Source organism: Peromyscus californicus, unplaced genomic scaffold (genome assembly GCF_007827085.1).
Source record: "Peromyscus californicus insignis strain IS unplaced genomic scaffold, ASM782708v3 Scaffold_5__1_contigs__length_169319896, whole genome shotgun sequence".
NCBI classification, from domain to species: domain Eukaryota; kingdom Metazoa; phylum Chordata; class Mammalia; order Rodentia; family Cricetidae; genus Peromyscus; species Peromyscus californicus.
Window position 1 is genome coordinate 1,297,120 of NW_026294573.1, and position 21,047 is coordinate 1,318,166.

Genomic DNA, 21,047 nt, shown 5'->3' on the forward strand with positions numbered 1-21,047 from the left:
GATCTGGGCTGCCCCCTGGTGGACATACTACAGGCTGTTGGCGGTGGAAGTGAGGCATCCAGGGTTCTTCTGTCTCTTCTTGGCTGTGCCACAGATTTCAGGGTTCAGAAAGGGAAGGCCTGGGCCCCACAGATCCTGGCCACTGATAGTCAGTGGCCAGCAGGGAAGCCCTACTGCAGGTCTGAGTACTTGTGGGATAGAAATGCCTCTGGGAACAGGACTGGAGGGAGCTCGAAGCCTCCCCTCACTCCTGCCCAGGTGATGGTGTGAAGGTATCTTTCTGGGCTGTTGGTGACAGCTCATCCATTGTCTCTGAGCAGTGGGATGGGTTCTGGAGGAACCTAGTGGAGCAAGGCCTTTCTCAAATCCCAGGGAAGGAAGGGCCAGGTATACTGATTGGGAAACCAAGTCTAGGTCCCATTTTCCCTGTTTATAAAATGTGGCAAACAGTCCCTTCACAGAGATGTGGGAATAGTTTATGTGAATCCACAGTAGAGGGTCTGGAACAGTGTCCAGCAGGGAGGAAATGATCTGATAGCCCTGGCCCTGCTCACTAGAAACAAGACACCGTATAAATGTGGCCATGGTCATGGTTGGGGTACAGGACAAGCAGGAAATAATTGACTCCTTTGTGTCCTCATTACCTTGTACTTCTCCATTGAACACCTGATTTGATCCTGCTTTGTTCATAGTGTAAAAGACAGGTTCTTTGAGGATGACCCCTTAAGTGGGGAGGGGCAGACTGGTGACTGGTCACAATAGCATATACAACGATGACGACGACGATGACGACGAGGACGTGCACTGTCTCAGGGACAGATCAGAGGCTGCTTCAAGGCTAGCAGGGTGGCAGCAGTGTCCACAGACTCCAACAGCCCTGACCAGACCAGTCCTGCTGGCTAGTTTTTATGTCAACTTGACACAAGATAGAATCAACTAAGAAGGAATCTTAATTGAGAAAATGCCTCCATAGGATTAACCTGAAGACAGGTCTGTAGGGCATTTTCTTGGTTAATGATTGATATGGGAGGGCCCAGCTCACTGTGAGCAGTACCACCCCTGGGCTGCTGGTCCTGGGTACTATAAGAAAGCTGAGCAAGCTCTTGGGGAGCAAGCCAGTAAGTAGTGTTCCTTTATGACCTTTGCTTCAGTTCCTGCCTCCAGGTTCCTATTCTGACTTCCTTCAGTGATGGACTATAACCAGGAAGTATAATATGAAACAACCCTTTTCCTTCCCAAGCTGCTTTTGCTAATGGTGTTTTATCACAGCAATATCCCTACTAAGGCATGGGCTGAGATCTACCCAAGCAGAACTCTTCTGTTCTATAAACAGGTATGGGCATCCATGCTGGGTTTTCTGTGGCCCCACAGCTCTGTAGGAGCTGCCCTGCACCACTCCATTTCCATCAGGGAGCCAGGCCCTGAACATTTCTCCCTGGCTAGTGGGCACAATGCCAGGAGTCAGCAGAGGGCGCTGCAGGCTTTGTGGTGGTCGGTTTTTGTTTCCTAGGGCCAAAGGCCTGTAGGATTCAGCAGGGACCACTCTGAGTGTCCTGCATCTGGGCAATCTCCTACAGAGGTCCCCCAGTAGACCTCTGGCTACTCTTCCCAGTTCTGCGTGAACTGGGCTGGGCTCTGCCTACTTTCAGGGGCCTGTTCCTTTCAGTTGTTACTCTAACTGCCATGTGAGAAATCTGGAAAAAAATATGAATCACACCATCCTGGTTACTATGATTCAACAAGAAATCAAGCAGCCAAGGCAGTTCTGACACTCATGAGCCTGGAGCCTGAACTCGTCCTTCCTTCCTTCCCGCTGGAAACCCCCAATAGGATTTGTGTCGCTGTCCCAGCATGGGGCAGCACGTGGGCTTTCATCCCGCCAGGGCCTCACCTGTGACAACTGGAGTGGCCAAAAAGCCCGATTCAGGGGCCTTAAGCTCCTGCTTCCTGCTAGGAATTGGTGTGCAGTCAGCCCAGGGACGGTAGAACCAGCCCAGCCCTGCCTCTGGACCTCCCTGCACTGTGTAATCCATGTTTCTTCTTGTGCCCCTCCTGGTAGCATGCCAGTTTTCCTGGCCAAAAACTTCACATTTCTCAGGAATAGCACTGGTATAGTCTTGTCTTCTGCCCACAAAACTCACAGTATCTCATACCTCCCATGTGGACAAGGACAAGCATGGGGGCTGACCTCAGTCCTCCTTGTCAACCTGACTTACAGCACAGAGTTCACTCCACAGGAGGACTTAGTAAGCAGAAGGAAAGTCAGCCTCCAGGGTGGGTGTGGGGATGTGAGGATGAGTTGACTGTGAGTCCATTACCTCCAAGGCATTGCCAGATGAAGTATGGGCAAACAGCACCAAGGCTCCCTCCCAGTCCTTCCATGGCCTCCCACCTTCCCCCCATGGCAAGTGCAGTACCTCATATGTGGAGCCATCGGCACAGCACAGCACCCCATGTCCCTGACGCTGGTCTCGAACCCAGTCGCCTTCATACCTGTCACCATTCCTGAGGGCACAGTACAGGACCCTCAGCCAGGAACCAGGTGGTTGCAGTGACTCAGACCTACTCCTCTGACCAGGCACAGCAAGCACACCGGGGCCAAGGCAAAAATAGGCCCCGAACAGATGGTCTGTGAGCTCCTGCCTTGCCAGAGCTGGCTCAGGAGGGCTGGTGACAGGCGGGGACATGTCTGCATGCACCCCATCTCCCCCATGGCAGGATCCACTTTCCAGAACATGCTGGGCACTGTGCAGGACTTGTTTGGCTTCTGCTACTCAAAATAGGAAATGACGAGAGAAAAAGAAATGGGAGAGGTGACTCTGCTTCAAGAGCAGGTGTGGGGTGAAAATCCACCCAGGTAATAATCCACCCAGGTAATAATCCACCCGAATACAGGGTGAGTCTCTAACCCTCCGCCTCAAAGATAATGGCACTGCTGGCCATTGTCCTTGTCCAAACCTAGGTCCACCCTGTACCAGTCTGACACAAAGGTGCTAGGTCCTGGATTCAACAAGTGTGGGAGGAGGCAGAGACAGACAGACGCAGACAAATACAGACAGAGACACAGAGAGAAACAGCAAAGGCTCAGAATATATTTAAGGCCTGGCTACTAGTTAGCACTTCCACAGACCCTACCTACCCAGACCCCTATTGCCATCAGCATTCTATTAGTTATACTCACTTAAAGATCATCTGCCCACGGCCATGTCTCTTGTTGTCATGGAAGGAACCCTGGTACACCTGCCCATCCTGGTCCTCCAGAAACCCCTGTCCTAGTGAAGGAACCAAAATATACCAACTTCACTCCACACCTCCTGATGGTGATGACCCTTTTCTCCCTTAGCCTCCTGGAGGTACATGTCTGCACCCAATTCTGGCAGGAAGATGGATTTAGAAGGCTGAGTACCAAGGCCCCCTCTAGAGGCCAGGTTGCCTTCTAGGCCTGCTGACTAAGCCTGCTCAAACAAGAATGGTAGATGCATTGAGGGACAGATAATGCCACTGCCCATGTCAGCAGGGCTGATAAAAATGATCCAGACTAGCTGTTACAGGTTCTGAATGGGGCTCCACAGGTCCTCCAAAACCACCTCTTTTTTGGTGGACAGCTTAGATTTATGATTAAGAGTCCACTTGTTTGTTCTTATGTCTTGAAATTAACACTGTATATGGTAAGCAAAGAAATGCTCTGCCTGAGTTCCCCTTGGCTTGTCAACCCAAAAGGGCAAGGAAAAGTGAATGAAGATGTGGCCTTGTTGAACTGTCAATACTCTCAGGTTCTGGACAATTCGGAAACTCAAAGGTATTTCTGTTCCCTAATTTAAGCAAACCTGGAGAAAGAAAAGGAAGTTCCCTCTACATTCATACACACTAGAACCTGCTAGGCTCATTCACAGGGTTCGGTTTACAAGAAAGGTCGGGCACTTTCCACAGTGCCCGAAGGGACAGGTATCCCTCAATCTGCCTCTTATCCTCTTTGGCTTGCAGACCATACAAGAAGTGACTGACTCAGGTTCTAGGGGGACCTGAGAGTTCCAGGGTCACTGGGACCTTGGAAGAGTGGATCTGGTTAAACCATGGCTGTAGCAGCAGGAATGACCACTCTGAAACTGGAAGACCCACCTTAGGACAAGCTAGAGGACCCATGATATCATTAAATAATTGTAAGGCGGTGGATGGTATAGCTCAGGTATGACATGTCCCTGTACAGGCTCAGATGGGGCTGAACTGCACCGTGAGCAGAAAAGGGGTGCCAATCCCTGTCTTCTCTAAACTCAGACAGCTATGTCAGTGGCTCTGCCATCTGGGTGCACAGGCCCCCAAGCCCCTGGGGCACCAGACCTTCTCTCAGGCCACGGAAGAGCTCCCCCTTCATAGTGTCCTCCAGCTTTGTACTTCATGATGCCATGTCCTTGAGGCTCTCCTAAAACAAACTGTCCAGAGTAGGTGTTTCCTGGTGTAGATAAGAGGGAAGAATCAGGCTGTTTTCTATTTCTCTGCTATGCCCTAACCAGCGACAGTGGAGATGCCATTTTTCTTTTCTTTCCTCCTTCTTGTTCCTCTTTTCTTTTTTTTTTAGTTTTTTGAGACAGAGTTTCTTTGTGTAGCCCTGGCTGTCATGGAACTTAATCTGTAAACCAAGCTGGCCTCAAACTCAGAGATCCATCTGCTTCTGTCTCCCAAATGTTGGGATTAAAGGTGTGTACCACCACTACCTGGCCTGAGGTGCCATTTTCAAATGGAGGTCTCTGTCCTCTGCCTCTACATGTAGAACTGGCTGGCCTCAAACTCAAAGACATCTGTCTGCCTTTGCCTTTTGAGTGCTGAGATTAAAAGTGTATGCTACCACACCTGGCTGGTGTCTGTCTCTTTATCTTACTCTTTGGTGTGGATTGCAATGGACTAGTGTTTCCTGTCCTGGCTGAGATGGCAGACTGTCCTAGGAAATCCTCTCTGGCATTGATGGGGAACAGTGAAGGATGAGCCTTTTTTTCCTGCTCTTTAAAAACAACTGAATGCTGAGCCCAAGAGAAAAGTTCCCCTGAGCACCAACAACCCGTTTACTGTGAGGCCTAAAACTCTAAGAAATACCCCTGACTACTGGCATAGATGTCATGGCGCAGTTTGCCCATCCCAGGATACAGCATGACTGAAAATATCTTTTGTTTGTTTGTTTTGAGTGCTGGGATTAAAGGCATTTGTTACCACATCTGGCCTAAAATATCTTTAATGTAGAAGAAAACTGTAACGTTGGGATGGTAAATCTTTATTCCAACTAGGTGTTAAGGAGAAGACCAAGTTGTCTCAAGAGGTAAGTGCAGAGCCTCAACTAGGAGTCCCCAGGGGCACTCTTTCACTAGGTTAGGCCTTCCAGGGGCATAGAGGTCACCCAAGTTGGTAGGCCTCACACTGCCTCGCCCCAGCCTGCATGCTGTTACTCTCTCATTGGTGGAGCCTGAGGCCTCCTGTTTACACACAGCACTTTGTGTGTCCATAAACTCTGAGAGAGTTTATGGTAACACAGTCAATAGCCCACCTATGTCCAATGCTAACCTGACCAGGCCCAGTGTTGGTAGCCTTCCCCAGTGATTTCTCCATCCACAAATTCACCTTCATAATAACTTCCATCTTTAAAACAACAGCTTCCCATGACCTGGTAAGAGAAATCAATGTGCAGTCAGCTGGTGAGTGAGAATGACCATAGACCAACCCATGCCAGCTGAGCTCATTTTTTTCAGAGTTAAAACTTCAGTTGCTATGGTGGTGCATGTCTGTAATCTAGCTATTCAGGAGTCTGAGCCAACCTGGGCAACTTAGTGGAAAACTTCTATAAACAAAACAACCCCCCAAAACATTCCTGAATGCCAGCTTCTCAGTTGGAATGACCACAGAGGCACGAGCCGTACAGATGAGACCTTGCCTCAATCCACATGAGGAGAGAGGACATGTACATACATGTGCCCATGCATGAGAGTGCCTATGGAGACTGAAAGTGGGTGTCAGGTCCCCTGAAGCAAGAGTTATGGACTGTTAAAAGTTACCTGAGCTGGGCGGTGGTGGCGCACGCCTTTAATCCAGCACTCGGGAGGGCAGAGCCAGGGCGGATCTCTGTGAGTTCAAGGCCAGCCTGGGCTACCAAGTGAGTTCCAGGAAAGGCGAAAAGCTACACAGAGAAACCCTGTCCTCAAAAAAACCAAAAAAAAAAAGTTTACCTGAGATGTAGGTGCCAGGAACCAAACTCTGGTCCTCTGCAAGAGCAGTAAGCATTCTTAAATTCTGAGCCATCTTTCTTAAAAGTGGGTGCTCGGGGCTGGAGAGATGGCTCAGCGGTTAAGAGCACTGGCTGCTCTTCTAGAGTACCTGGGTTCAATTCCCAGCACCCCACATGACAGCTCAAAACTGTTTGTAACTCCAGTTCCAGGGAATCTGGCACCCTCACAACAGACATACATGCAGGCAAAACACCAATGCACATACAATAAAAATAAATAAATTTTTAAAAAAGTGGGTGCTCTTCAAGTAGCTCTGACAACAGTTTCAGATATGAGTCTTTATGCCTGCTTACAGGAAAATAAGAAACGTATGTGTACAGGGTGGTGGTGGCTCACACCTTCAATCCCAGCTATCAGGAGGCAGAGGTAGGTAGGTCTCTGAGTTTGAGGCCAGCCCTGGTCTACATAGCCAGTTCCAGGACAGCCAGGGCTACAAAGAGAAAACCCTGTCTTGAAAAACCAAAACACAAAACACTAAACAAAATGTGAAAGGTGTTGAGGATAGACTAGTGGTAGAGCACTTGCCTAATATGTACAGGCCCTGGGGTTTACAAGAAAACAAAAAGGTAAAAATAAAGAGTCAGGTGGTGGTGCATGCTTTAATTCCAGCACTCGGGAGGCAGAGGCAGGTGGATCTCTGTGAGTTCGAGGCCAGTCTGGTCTACAGAGCGAGTTCCAGGACAGCCTGGGCTGTTACACAGAGAAACCCTGTCTGAAAGGAAAAAAAAAAGAGAAAGAAAAGAAAAGAATGGTAGAGGCTGGGTGCAAGTGGTGCACTTGGAGGCTGAAGCAAAAGGATTCCAGGTTCAAGGCCCACCTGAGGTATACAGTAAGACGGTGTTTCAAAACAAACACAAAAAACAAACTAACAAAAAACTATAAAGGACAGGGGGAAAAAAAAAACGAAAATGAGAAGAACATTTTGGTTGCCAGTAGATATGAAAAGCCCTCTAATGTACTGAGCAGAAAGAATCAACAAATTAAAAAAGTCCTAGAAAGTCTAGACCCAGCACTTTTCTGGTGTGTGTGTGAGCTATTCCAGGGAATGTTTATTTTATTCTTCTTTCCTCTATTGCTTAGGTTTTCTAAAAATATGGTCATTTCTTTTTTCTTTTTTCTATGTGTAGTCCTGGCTGTCCTGTAAATCGCTATGTAGACAAAGCTAGCCTTGAACTCAGAGATCTGTCTGCCTCTGCCTCTCAACTCCCAAGATTTAAAGATATGTGCCACTACCACAACCGGCTGGGTTTTTTTCTTTTTCTTTATTTCTTTTCTTTTTCTCTTTCTCTCTCTCTTTTTTTTTGGGGGGGGGGGACAGGGTTTCTTTGTATCGCTCTGGCTGTCTTGGAACTAGCACTGTAGACAAGACAGGCCTTTAACTAAAGAGATCCGTGCCTCTGCCTCCTGAGTGCTGGGAATAAAGGCGTGCACCACCACAACCTGGCCATAATGCCTTGCGTGCATGTAACTCATCCACGCTGCTAAGAGAGGCAACAGGAGGCAGCCTGCTGATAACACAGTTGTCTTTCCCCAGGAACCAAGAGATTCACTGTCTCAAAGCATGTGAGACATTCAATGTCTACGTATCTTCCGGCTTTTGTCTAGTGGTTTTCTATAAATGCTGCCACAGACATGACGGAGAGAACAGGGTTCTTTCTCTTCCTTGATTACCAATTTTGTGTCCCGTTACCCCCCCCCCCCCCCCCCCCCCCCCCCCCCCCGCCCCCGACAGTGTTTCTCTGTGCAACAGTCCTGGCTGTCCTGGAACTCACTTTGTAGACCAGGCTGGTCTCGAACTCACAGAGATCCGCCTGCCTCTGCCTCCTGAGTGCTGGGATTAAAGGCCTGCACCACCACCGTCTGGCCAAACTTTGTTTCTTAATTTCTTTTGGAATACAGAGAAACTCAGGCTGAAGACTAGGAGCCTAGGTGTGCAATAACAAGCACACAGCATGCCATGATGGTGTGTGCGCGCACACCTGTGTGAGTGCATGAGCAAGGGAGAGAGATGATGGTGTGTGTGTATGTGCACCTGTGAGTGAGTGAGAGGGAGAGAGAGAGACAGAGACTTGGATCAATCACCTCACTCTATCCCTCTCACCAATAGTTCCAGCACCCACCAGCACGTGATGAGCTCCAAGCCTACAGGAACTGGTCTTACACTGGTTCCAGCATGACTGGGGCAAAGTGGTACCAGTGTACAGGGGCATTACTGTCCCGAGCTTGGTACATCAACACTTGCCTGTCCAAGCTTCTCAGAAAACTGGCTCTGAGTTGCAAGGGTATTATGGCCTCTGGAGTGACCAGAAGCTTCTTACCATGTTTCTTTCCTCCCTTCCATTCTCCTTCATAACGGAAGAAAGAATTTGGGTATATATATACGCCATAGCCTGTATGTGGAAAAAAGATGAACAGTGACCATTTGACATCAAGACGCAGAGATGGGGCAGCTCAGGGTCTGGAGTAGTTTGCAGGTCATTTCTAGTCTCTCAACTCTTTCAATATGACAGCATGCTTCATCTTAACTGTTCAAGCTGTATGGGCTCAGTTCTGCTTACTGTCGGCCCACCCTCTTCCTCCTTGGCCCACACTTCACTCCTCTTTCCTACATGGACATGCACCAAGGAAAAGGTAAGCCCAGCAAGAGTAGGACTAGGACAAAAACTGATTGCAGGCTCTTACGAGGGATTCAAAAGGTGTGGTGAGGGCAGAGAAGCAGTGGAACAGCTTCAGTGAGAATACAGAGAGGAGCCCACCCTGCCAGGACCTTCACCATCCTCTTGTCCCCACGGAACAAAAATCCACACTTATCCCTAAGGACTCCTGGCTAGCCTCATCTTTTTATCTTGTGGCTCTGAGACACCACACACAACTCCCATCTCTCATGGCTTTCTTACCTGCAAGTCGCAGCCTGGGGCGGAGAGACAGTAGCACTTGCCTGGACTCTGGCCTCATATCGACCCTATTTCTCCGGTTTTAGGGCAATTTTCCATCAGGCTGCATTGGGTGGACCTGCATTCCCAAGCCTTGCGTGCTCACCTTGCCTAGGCAGCCTGACCTCTACTCTACCCGCCCCCTAACCCAGGGAGGGCAGGCCCAGAGCCTGCAGCCTTGACCACGCCTGCCGGGCACCCGAACGCGACCGAAGCCTGTCTGAGGGACAGGCTTCAGCAGTGGCGTGGCCTCAAGTACCAGCCTTGCTCTTCAGAGCGACTGAGCTCCAGAGGGGATACGCAGTTTGTACCGTCTCGCGGCGGACGTCTTGGCGAGTGCCGGTGCGGTTGGAGTGAAGCCTGAGTCCGATCGCCAGTCGCCGACATCTTGCCGCCAAAGGATCCCGAGCAACCATAAAGCCGCTTGTCATTGGCCTCCGGTTGCCAAGGGGCGTGGCCAGGCTCTGTCTGGGAGACCGTAACATCCGAAGCAACGGTGTCCGGTCCGGCGCCCGAGGACACCAATGCGCCTGTGCAGCACGGCGCATTTCCGCCAGCCCTGTCCTTCCGCCGGGAAGCACTCCCGCCAACGGCCTCGGCGTCCATACAGGAAGCGGAAATGGTTGGAGCTTGGGCCCCGCCCCGCGGCCATCTTGGCGGCTGGAGGCGGTGCCGCAGGACGGAACGGAAGTGCCTGTGCAGCTTCCCGGATCCCGAGCCGAGCTCTGGCGGCCACCCTGCCCGCCATCCTCCTTCCGCAGCCGTGAGGGAGACCGCGGCTCGGCTGCAGCGGAGCTGCGAGGTGCTGGGGGTGGGCTGGTGGTGCGAACCTGGCCGGGCGGCACATCACCGCCTTCCTCTGGACTGTCAAGGCCAAGAGCGGGCGGGCGGGGCCGGGCAGTGCCTTTGAGGCCGGCGAGGGGTTGCCAGGGGGCCGGCCGATCTCCGGGAGGGGTCTGCGAGGGAACTGACGAGCGCTGCCCACCCCGGCCGTGGGATATCGGAGAAAGGTGGCCTGTGGCTGCCCGTACAGCTCAGAGAGTCCGGGGCGGGCATGTGTTAGGTGTCCTCTTGCTGTCCCACCACCGTGTTCGGTTTCGAGGCACACGTGTAGGAATTAAGCCTGAGGGCGAAGACATTACTGAATGGATTGAAGGGGTGATGGTTAAATGACTCTAGATTATATGGTGACATTAAGGAAGTAAAACCTCCAGCTCTCCAGGCTGTACTTTCGGCGTCGTGCTGATAAGGCTACATTGTCTTCCTTGGCAGGATATCAGTGCAAGAGGGTTCCCTACCTTTACACTAAGAACCCCCAGTGGCTTTTCTTCCTTCACCCTTAAGAATAGAGACTAGTTGGGTTGAGTTTTCAGGAGTTGTGAGTTTTCAGTTCACAATGTGGAATTCCTGAATAAGTGCTCAAAAGAACATCAGTAATCCAGACTCTGTCCCTTGGATCCTGGTGTGCGTGTTGGGGGATTGGCTGTAAAATAGAGGCCTGAGGGAGATCCAAGATGACCATCCTCAAAGGTGGGAGGGGCCCAGGCTGGAAGGGCTGTCAAAGAGGAAACAACTCTTGGAGCATGCAAGTGCTATTCCTTGGCCAGGAGGCAGTGACTCCTGATGCTAGGCAGAGAGCTTTCTCCTCTCTGCCATATTCTTAGCTTAGAAGTCATGGAGTGCAGAAACTAGCCAAATAATAGGCTCTAGAACAAGGCATGGGGAGAATGTTCTGTGTGCAGTACTTGTGGAACAGTTTTTAATCTTGCTTTTTTTGTGATGAAACATAGAGCAGTTTCAGTAGGTATGTGACAGGCCCTGCAGGTTGTGAGGCCTATCCAAAAACTAGATAAGCTCCCTCAAGGAGCTTGCATTCTAGTGGGAGGAAGTTGAGTGCTTACCAGAAAGGAATTGGAAAACAATTGTTAAAGGAAGCCAGTGGTGTGACATGGAACTGGTGGTCAGTTTGGACAGCTTAGAGTGCCTCTCTGACCTTTTGTCTGAGTGAAGAGAAGAGGACTGCCTATAGAACAGCTGGGCCTCCATAATCCAGGAACAAGTCTGACATGTTGAGAGGCTGGCACTTGCTTGGAGCCAGGCTCTGAAGCTTCAGTACAGGCTGCCATTAGATCCTCATAAGAACCTTTGAGGAACGCAGTGAGGATCTCACCTCATTTCCAGATCCCAGTCCTGGGCATTCTTTAGTTGCCTTCATCCCGACAGGAAGTGAGTGCAGTACTGGGATCTGAAGCAGGCAGTGGGACTCCAAAGGTCACATTCTTAATCTTTATGCTACCTCTCTTAGGTTGTTATTGGCAGTGAGTTTAATCAAGATGCAGATCAGTGTTCGTCTGATGATCAAAACTCGACTAATGAGTTTTTGATAGGTTTGTTACGTATCATCTGAACCAAAGTCTTAAGCAGTCAGCTCAGCTTAGAGTACATACTTTAAAGGAATATAGCCTTTTTTTTTTTTTTTTTTAAATGGTCTCATTTTATAGATAGGCTGGTCTGGAACTCACTCTGTAGACCAGACGGATGTGTAGCTTTGGAGCCTGTCCTGGAACTCACTCTGTAGCCTAGGCTGGCCTTGAACAGAGATCCTCCTGCCCCTGCCTCCCAAGTGCTGGGATTAAAGGCGTGCGCCACCGCTGCTGCTGCTGCCGCTGCCGCCGCCGCTGCCGCCGCCGCCGCCGCCGCCGCCGCCCGCCCGCCGCCGCCACCACCACCACCACCACCACCTGGCATATTCACAACTCTTAATGCAGACTTGAGTCTGGCCTGTGTAGCTGCTGAGGAGACTATAAGAGTACCCATTTGCCATCCAAGGTCACATTATGAGGTCACTGACATCTTTCAAAAGATTTCCCCAGTGTTCACATAGAGGCTAGGCCAGAAGTGTTGGATTTACAGCCCTGCTGCCCTACTCTAGCTGCCCTACTCTGTGAGCCCGATTTCTTACCTACTTTGGGAGCTGAGATGAGCTCAAGACTTGCTGCAGATTGAAGTCTGCTTATATGTCTAGTTTTTAAAAGAGCATCATTTTGCACATGATGAACCTGAGACTGTAGCCAGAGAGTCTGCTGAAGGCCTCTCAGCTGCTCAGCATAGGTAAATTTAAGTTGTACTTGAATCATAGTTTGTTTCTTCTCTTCATTCTTTGTAGCAGAAGGAACTAGGACAGGTTCAACACACAGATTTGAGAGGATCAGGACCATAAGATTCTTCCTGCCTTTCAAGTAGGATTGATGACAAAGACCCCATCCCTTAGCAGTTTCCCTGAGTCCATATCTGAAGAACTGGGTATCAGGCCGGGCCCAAGCTGCTGTTTGCCCTTGGTCTGCTGATTTGTCCTCTGTGAAATCGAGAGTGATGATGCTCTTAGCTGTTTAGGTTCTGTAGTGAATTCTGCCTGGGATCCCAGCAGCATGTTGAAATGGCCAGGGGCAGATAGGGTTACATTTAGTTGCCAGATAAGAAAGGGGCAGGGACTCATGGGCTAACTGCTAGTCTTGTTGATAGGGAGAGGACCTGGCTCTGGGAGTATGGATCCAGGGCAGAACATGGAAAAGACAGGATGTTTGGTGAAAACGCAAAGGAATGCTTTGGATGAAATGACTGGTCTGTAGAGTGGCACATTTTCATATTCCGAATGCTTTTTTTTAAAGTATCTTGTGTTTTTATCTCAGTTACAGAATGTCTGAAGGGGACAGTGTTGGAGACTCTGTCCATGGGAAGCCCTCAGTGGTGTACAGATTTTTCACACGGCTTGGACAGGTGAGTGGATTTGTAGATCATTAATAGAAATATTTGAAAGAGAGACTGACAAATTCTCCTGAAGGGTGAGTTGCTGTTTCACAAAGAAAAGTTAAGCTATAGCTTGCCCTGGGTGCAAACTTTTGCTTTCAGGGTTTGGCTCTTTTCTTCACCATGAGTACCTGTATACGTGTTCCAGAAAAAGGTCAGGTAGAAAGGTCTGGACAGGGGGGACCCCATCCTGTTTTTGTTTTGCTTCTTTTTATTTTTTTATTTTTTTTTTACAACGTTTACAAATACTGAAATCCTTCTCTCTTCTCTGCTCTTCCCACCCCTTCCCCTGCCACCTGCATCCACTCGTCCTGGCTCACTTCACCCCTCATTTGCCTTCATGGGCTTGTTGAGTGCTGCTTCCTGAGTGTGAGCCTTTCATGTTGGCTCAGGTAGATGTAGGTCATTATGTATGGCTGTGTCTGAGGCTGCCTCACACTATATCTAAAGTCTGATTCCATGAGCTGATGTGGCTCAATTAAAAACACCAAACTTTTGCCAGGTAGTGGTGGCACACATCTTCAATCCCAGCACTTGGGAGGCAGAGGCAGGCAGATCTCTAAGTTCAAGGCCAGCCTGTCCTACAATATATATGTTTAAAAATGCTATAATTAAAATTTAAAGTTATATTTCAAAATTAAAATGTGAAATTTTAACACATGTGTTTATAGAAAAACCAAGAGTTTCCTTAGTAATGGCTATAGCTGTTTTGGTATGTCTACACACATATAAGCAGTCAAGTTGTGGTCAGCCACTTACCAGTGGGGGTAGGCAGGACCAGTGCAGGACTGCTGGGCAAGTGCAGGGTCCTGGAGTCTTGAGAGAACATATCTGGGGCTGGGGAGATGGCTCAGTGGTTAAGAGGACTGATTGCTCTTTCAGAGGACCTGGGTTCAATTCCCAACATTCACATGGCAGCTCACAACTGTCTGTAACTCCATTTCCAGGAGACCTGACACCCTCATACATACAGATATACATGCAGACAAAAACACCAACGCACATGAGAGAGCATATCTGGGGCAGGGAGAGACCCCTTGGGAAAATAGGTTTGGGGTAGACTTTGAGCCATGAGTCTTACAGTATGGGATGATGAATTTAAGATTCGTGCTTTTTCCTTTGCAGCCCAAGTCCTCTCTTTGGGGTTAAGTTGGTCTTCCCTGTAATGATGTTTCTGGGCTAATGCAGTAGCACAGTATTTATGCTTGATTATTTTATAATGTTTTTCCTTAAGAATTGGATCTGTTTCAGGAATTATTGCAGGTAAATCTTGGATTAATCATAGTCAGTGCTTCATGCTGGTATATATTATATAATCTCTTGCTGTTTCAAGCATCTCTTTAAAATTGAAACCCAGCTATACTAGAAAGGGCACTTTGGAGTACAGTGGGTGTTGTGGGCTGATGTTATACCTTTAATTCTTGCTTTACAGATTTATCAGTCCTGGCTGGACAAGTCTACCCCCTACACAGCTGTCCGGTGGGTCGTGACACTGGGCCTGGGTTTTGTCTACATAATTAGAGTTTATCTGTTACAGGTAAGTGTGCTCTCAACTCTTTTCACATTGTGTAAATGTGCTGTTGGTTGGGGTGTTGATTGGAGGTATATATATATATATATATATTTTTTTTTGGTTTTTCGAGACAGGGTTTCTCTGTGTAGTTTTGCGCCTTTCCTGGAACTTGCTTTGGAGACCGGGCTGGCCTCGAACTCACAGAGATCCGCCTGCCTCTGCCTCCCGAGTGCTGGGATTAAAGGCGTGCGCCACCACCACCCGGCTTGATTGGAGGTATATTAAAGGGTGTGGTCTGTAATAATTACTTTCAGGTTGGTGGGAAATGTAAGAAAAGTTTCATTGTGACCACCTGTTTAAAGAAGATTGGTTACAGTCTGTCCTGACTTTATCATATTCTCTACCTAGAATTCCTAGATGCCCAGGCTAGTCTTGCCCTTGCCCTGTGTCCTTTTCTGGGTAAAAGACCTTGCTGTGTGTCTCTGTAGGCACAAGCTGATCCCTGAAATCTTGAATGGAGTGTTGAAGACTCAGGGTACCATGAGTGACTTTGGCATTCATCTGGGTTTAGCTGTTTCTGAGCTACTTCTATATGGCTAAAGCAACATTAATAGGGTAGTAGATAGAGTAGCTTAGGCAGTTCTGCAGGTCCGTAGGCTGGCTGTGGACACCTTGAACAGGTGGCTTCTACTTAGACTTTTTGTTTGGAGCCTGTTGCTTCCTAGTTAGACACTTGGTTTCCAAGAATTCCTTGCAGACCTGGGTTAGAGGCTTTTAATGTCTATAAGTCCAGAGGAAGGCAGCTTGGAGGCCTCATCTAGAGTATTTCTTCTCTGCAGCCATGAAAGGTGATTTCCTCATTTAAAGCTCCTTCCTTCGATTCTTCCATCTATCCATCCAGTATTTAGAAGGACATTAGGACATGAGGCAACACATTTATTTACTGGATTCATTGATGCATTCACTACTGTGTGAAATTCTTCAAGTAAATGTAGAAACTTGTCCTTTATTGTTTCCATTTTGAATTATGGACTAGACACAGTGTTGGTTTAGCATGACATGATGGTGGTAGGCTACTCTCTGTTTTATTCTAGAAGGACTTGATCTGTACTGCATGTCTGAAATTAGTGTTGAATTTCTGTTCATTGGAACTTGGTCGATTCACTAGTGGAAAGACTGGCCTGGCAGCCTTGGGGTGGGGGTGGGGCACAGCACACAGGTTGGTTGTACTCTGTTCTGAATCAGATTTGTGCCTGACCTGGCATTCCTCAGAGCTTGGCTTTATCAAACATGATAGCATATGTGCATAAAATTGACTTTTACATCTAGCTTCTAGTTGTCTGACTTGAAAATTTTTTAGGTAGAAAAGTTTCCTTTTGTTTGTATGAAAAGTCCAGGCCTTTAAAGGTGTACCATTCAGTTCTGGAAGTCAATGAGGGTAAGCTTGATGCTTTAGTGTGCTAATGTAGAGACTACAGGGATTCCCAGTTCTTTGTCTTCTCTGGAAAGTTGGGCTTGAAAACTTTACTCTTGATTTCTTGCCTGAGGTGTTAGTGCAGGTCTTTAATCCCAGCACTCCAGAGGGAGAGGCAGGCAGATCTCTGAGTTCAAGGCCAGCCTGGACTACAGTGAGTCCAGGACAGCCAGGGTACACAGAGAAACCCTGCCTTGAGAAACCAAAAAAAGAAAGAAAGGAAGGAAGGAAGGAAAGAACGAACAAGCAGCACTTTTCTCTGATTTCCCGGTTCTGATTCTGGATTTCTTCTGTGAGGCTGACATTCCAAGTGGAGTGTTTTGATGCTGTCCACATGGACTGCCAGCTGCCGTGTGTGGTCATAGCTGACACTCTGTTGTAGACTCCTTGTGAACCTGTTTGCTCACAGCAGGTTTTGAGGCCAGGAGTACACTTGAAAATCACACAGGTACCCAGCCCACATTAGCCCTATGGGGCAGGGCGGTGTCTTGTTGAGGAAAGCTTTCTTTTCTGCTATAGCCAGTCCTGGTCAGGACTGTGGCTGATTGTCATGCACATTTGCCTGGACCCTTAAAGAAGTTTGTTACCTGGGCCCGTGGGTCGCTATGGTCATATCAAACCCACAAGGTAAGTAAGTTGAGGTAAATGGTCACTGTGGAACGTGCATTCAGTCCTAACCACTTCACCTTGAGTAAACCGTGTTCATAGTACAAGGCTTCCTGGGTACAGTCTCAGTGAACTGGTTCCAGCTGGCAGTGGTTGGGCTGCTCATTGATGATGGCTTTCCTTCTCTTCCAGGGATGGTACATTGTGACCTATGCCTTGGGAATTTACCACCTAAACCTTTTCATAGCGTTCCTTTCTCCCAAAGTGGATCCTTCCTTGATGGAAGACTCAGGTACAGCAGGGGCCGTTGGGGTGTTGTCCAGGCTGCTCTAGGCCTCTACATTCTTGGGATAGTCCATGGGTCTGGGAACACTTGGACCTGAGCTTGTCATATTTATATGTGCAGTGTCTGGATCAGGACGAGTTTGTCTATAGGATTACTCGTCAAACCCGTGCAACTATGCAGAGGTTCACTCTTTGTCCCCGTTTTGTTAGGAGGAGACCGAAGTCCTGGGTTCAATAACACATCCAGAGTCACACTGCACACATGGGACTCGTGAGCAGGGAGGGTCTGCTCCTCTGCTTCCTGCGTCAGAATTCACTGTTAGGCACCCTCTGGTGTGACCAGAGAAGTACAGCAGAGATGCAGCACAGATCAGTAGAACCCTGGTTGCCAGGAGCTAGTCTAGGCTGAGGGCATTGGGTACTCCCTGGTTTCTGAGTTGAAATGTTGTTGGTGTGTTTTTGTGCCAGGCTTATGGGCTTATGTTGTCCCCAAGTGAGGCCAGCTTTGGGCTGTGGTTGACAGATAGTGAACAGTGGCCTTTGCAGGAACTCTGCTTTCTTGGAGGAGATGCTCTAATGCTGATTTCAGATTGGATGATTAGAAGCATATCACCATTTAGGGGAGACTTGATAACCAGGAGCATTTCCTGTAGATTTCAGCTTCTCTGTAAAATAGGATAGACGAGAAGAGGCCTTGCACTTGGTAGTCCTGGTGCAAAGGCTCTCCTCCATAGGTTTTGTGGACAAGGACAGTCTTGCCTGCATTCTTTTTTTTTTTTTTTTTTTTCTGTTGTTGTTGTTTTTAGACAGGGTTTCTCTGTGTAGGTCTGGGTGTCCTGGAACTTGCTCTGTAGACCAGGCTGGCCTTGAACTCAGAGATCTACCTGCCTCTGTCTCCCGAGTACTGGGACTAAAAGTGTGCCACCACCGCCCAGCTTTTTTTTTTTAATGTGTGTATCATATGTGGAAGTCAGAGGACTTGCAGAATTTGGTTCTCTCCTACCATGTGGATTCCAGGGATTGTCTGACCTGTCAGCCAAATGTCTTTATCTGCGGAGCCATCTCAGTGACACTTCTTATTTCATTGTGATAATGGATTTCTGTGTATTCCATGCTGGCCATGAACTCATCTTGCTTCTGCCTCTCAAGTGCTAGGATTATAGGCATGTACCACTATGTGGCCTACTTTCTCTCTTTACTACTTGTTTTACATAAATGTCAGTTTATCTTTGTCTTAACTTATATAACTATGTAATACAACAAATGAAAAATCTGTGTGAAGTTGAATTCTTTTTTTATGCATTTAAAAGGTGCACAAGTCTTTTATAAAACAAGTCTTGCCAAGAGTTACCTGCAGACCCCACACTTTATCTCTGGTTGAATAAAATTTGTTGCCATGTGTGAGGCATAGTAGTTCATAAGCATTTAAGGAAGACTTATAAGTGGGGACAACAATCAAAAGTAAGAGGCAGATGTTTCATCTTTAGCTGACGTTCTAACTTTCAGATGATGGCCCTTCATTACCAACCAAACAGAATGAGGAGTTTCGTCCCTTCATTCGAAGGCTTCCAGAATTCAAATTTTGGTGAGTGAATTTTTTTCTATTGAACAATAAAATAATATATCTATATATATACCTAATTTTTATAAGCACATAGTAATGGTCCATATATGGGGATATGGAATGACATTTTGGTCCACATACATTGTGTAATGGTCAGGGTTAGAGGTCTTTTGAAAGAAGGCCAGCATTGTTGCTCACTGCTTACCCTCTTGTCTTCACGTGGAATCATTTCTCCTGACCAAATCATACCTTATTTCTTCAAGACTTTTGTGGAAGCTACTTGGGCTTTTAAAATAAACCAATTTTTGTCCCAGTTAGTTCTTGGTTTCTTAACAAAACGAGAATTTTGTTGTGCTTTGTTTGCATGTGGTGTGCATTAATCGAAAAGGTAACAGCAGTAAGTGTAGTGTAGCTCCTTTTATGACTGTCTTTCAAAAGGTCAAAGCTATGGCCTCCTGGCCTGTCTTTCAGACCATCTGCTCCTGGAGCACAAAAAGAGCCAAAGTCTTTGTTGGCTCAGTAAATTGAATGAGCAACTGAGCTCTTCGAGTGTTTTCACTCGTGGAATATGAGTGAGACGTGATCTGGAGAGGAAATTGAGGGTGGGCAAGGAACCCCCAAGGAACCTGGATGTTGTTCTGTAGGGAAAGAAGAGATTGTGGGGATTTCAGGATTATAGAGCCTGACAAGAGGTGTGATGATGGTGGCAGGGTTGTGTGCGAGGGTGGGAGGGCACTGTGCTGTATGTCAGGCCCAGGCCTCGGTTAGTGCTCCAGATGGCAGTTCCAGGTAGAAGACATGTGGTACATTTGGCTTTCGCTGGGATGTTTTACACTTTGTGTAAGTTTAAGAAGTCTTAGCTTTTAAAAGGCTAAGAGGAGGACTTGGTTGTGGTTCAGTATAGCACACACAGACTGTGACTTGACACTACACTACTCTGATGTTTCTCTAGTAGGTACCTCTGAGCAGGCAAAGGCAGGAGTGGCTGTGGAGGCCAGAGCAAGTTGACAGATGCCTGGTGCTACCTACAGATCACACTAACTTCTCCTTTTGCTTTAAGGCATGCAGCTACGAAAGGCATTCTTGTGGCTATGGTCTGTACCTTCTTCGAGGCTTTTAACGTCCCAGTGTTCTGGCCGATCCTGGTGATGTACTTCATCATGCTTTTCTGTATCACAATGAAGAGGCAAATAAAGGTAAAGATAGCAGCCCTGCTGTGCAAGATGACGGTTACCAGCCTGTGACTGCAGTATCCCTGGGAAAGCATGCTTAGGTCTTAGTGCTGGGCATTGCCTCCTGTGTGTGATGACTGATCTGTGCATGGCTTCTGGCCAAGGCCAACGAGTCCCAGACTACAGGCCCTTTGTGAGAGAGAACAAGTGGGCCTTCCTTGAGGTTGCTGGAAGCTGAGTAGGAAAGCCCTGGGTAGAGCCAGGTTGGGCTTGGGCCTGTAGTACCTCAGTGGCTCTTTCTAGCTCAGAGCTCCAGGTCCTGTGGTAGCCTGCTAGAGTGTTATGGCACATCCTCAGATTGGTGGTGTAGCTGAACCCCTTCTCTGCTTCCCTTAGCTCTTTGTAAACAGAGGGTCATGAAATACTTTCCAGATGTTGGGATTTCAGATAAGCCTCTAGTGGATCAGAACTTCTGGAGCACATTTTGGCCTCTTGACTTCAGTTGTGACAGGCAGAAGCAATCGAGGGGGTGCCTTTGGCTGTTCAAATCTAAGGAAAGGGCTGAGCAGGAAACTGTTTGGAAGTAACTCAATTTGTTTTTGTGTTTGTTTTCCTAGCACATGATTAAATACCGGTACATACCATTCACACACGGAAAGAGGAGATACAAAGGGAAGGAGGACGTGGGCAAGACATTTGCTAGTTAGAAGCTGGACTGAATCTGTCTCACGTGTTCAAGAACGGTTTTGAGCCATTGTAACAATGCCTTTTTCTTCACATAAAGTAGCTGATTATGAGGAAGTTGAATTTTCTTTTTAAGAGGAGCCTCAATGATTTGTATCTGAAATATCAGGTTCTTGAGGAAACTGGCATTTAAACCAAATTGCATTAATTTCTTTTTCAGTGATGTTCATGTGTTTGAAGTGGACAGATTTATAGTGAACCAGAGGCTTGGGAGGCCTGGTGGGTGGCCGCTCAGGAGAGCGGGAGGGAGGATGGGAGTGCAGCCCTGCCTTCCTGACCACACTGAGGCCACTCCTCTGTGCCAGTCTGCTTCTTACCTGTGAAAACGAATGTAACACTTTGAGGGTGATTTTCACGTAGCTCTGGGGGGTTCTCATGCCAGTTTCTGAATCTCATCTCACTAGAGATGTTTTTCAAGTTGGCCTCTATCATAATGACTCAAAACTTTGTTCTTAACTACCATGATTGCTTTTGAGGGCCTGGAATTATAAATATATATTATATTTTAATTGTTTGAGATTATTTTGACACTTTCCTTTGATACGTAACATATTTTTCTTTTGATTAATTTAAACTTGTTCTCATGCAACAACCTCTCTAAGGAAACAGAACTAGCCAGAGCACACCAGGTCTGGGGTGTCACATGGCCTTTTACGTCTGTGGGGAAAACAGAACCCCCC

At 47.7% G+C, this 21,047-nt stretch overlaps 2 protein-coding genes across 2 annotated transcripts in view; one reads left to right on the forward strand and one right to left on the reverse strand.

Moving 5' to 3' along the window:
• Positions 1 to 9,723, reverse strand: part of Morn1 (MORN repeat containing 1) — a 60,311-nt gene extending 50,588 nt beyond the window's left edge. Inside the window, 8 exon segments of the mRNA XM_052715173.1 lie at positions 2,418 to 2,505; positions 3,182 to 3,272; positions 4,339 to 4,366; positions 4,368 to 4,450; positions 5,551 to 5,632; positions 5,634 to 5,650; positions 8,588 to 8,659; positions 9,514 to 9,723. Coding sequence (XP_052571133.1) covers positions 2,418 to 2,505; positions 3,182 to 3,272; positions 4,339 to 4,366; positions 4,368 to 4,450; positions 5,551 to 5,632; positions 5,634 to 5,650; positions 8,588 to 8,659; positions 9,514 to 9,589 — 537 coding nt within the window. The 5' untranslated portion in view covers positions 9,590 to 9,723.
• Positions 9,724 to 9,848: 125 nt separating this feature from the next.
• Rer1 (retention in endoplasmic reticulum sorting receptor 1) lies at positions 9,849 to 20,884 on the forward strand. The gene is made up of 7 exons (XM_052715178.1): positions 9,849 to 10,004; positions 12,892 to 12,979; positions 14,442 to 14,546; positions 16,795 to 16,894; positions 18,394 to 18,472; positions 19,512 to 19,647; positions 20,241 to 20,884. Exons 2-7 carry the CDS (start codon positions 12,899 to 12,901, stop codon positions 20,328 to 20,330), a joined length of 591 nt encoding a protein of 196 aa, XP_052571138.1. The 5' UTR covers positions 9,849 to 10,004; positions 12,892 to 12,898; the 3' UTR covers positions 20,331 to 20,884.
• Positions 20,885 to 21,047: the final 163 nt, after the last annotated feature.

What these genes read in the sequence shown, in the direction of transcription:
- Rer1 (XM_052715178.1), top strand. Translation starts at nt 12,899, where the DNA reads ATGTCTGAAGGGGACAGTGTTGGAGACTCTGTCCATGGGAAGCCCTCA. An exon ending in TTAGAGTTTATCTGTTACAG is followed by an intron (nt 14,547 to 16,794) that starts GTAAGTGTGCTC and finishes CTTCTCTTCCAG; the next exon opens with GGATGGTACATTGTGACCTA. An exon ending in CTTCCAGAATTCAAATTTTG is followed by an intron (nt 18,473 to 19,511) that starts GTGAGTGAATTT and finishes TTTTGCTTTAAG; the next exon opens with GCATGCAGCTACGAAAGGCA.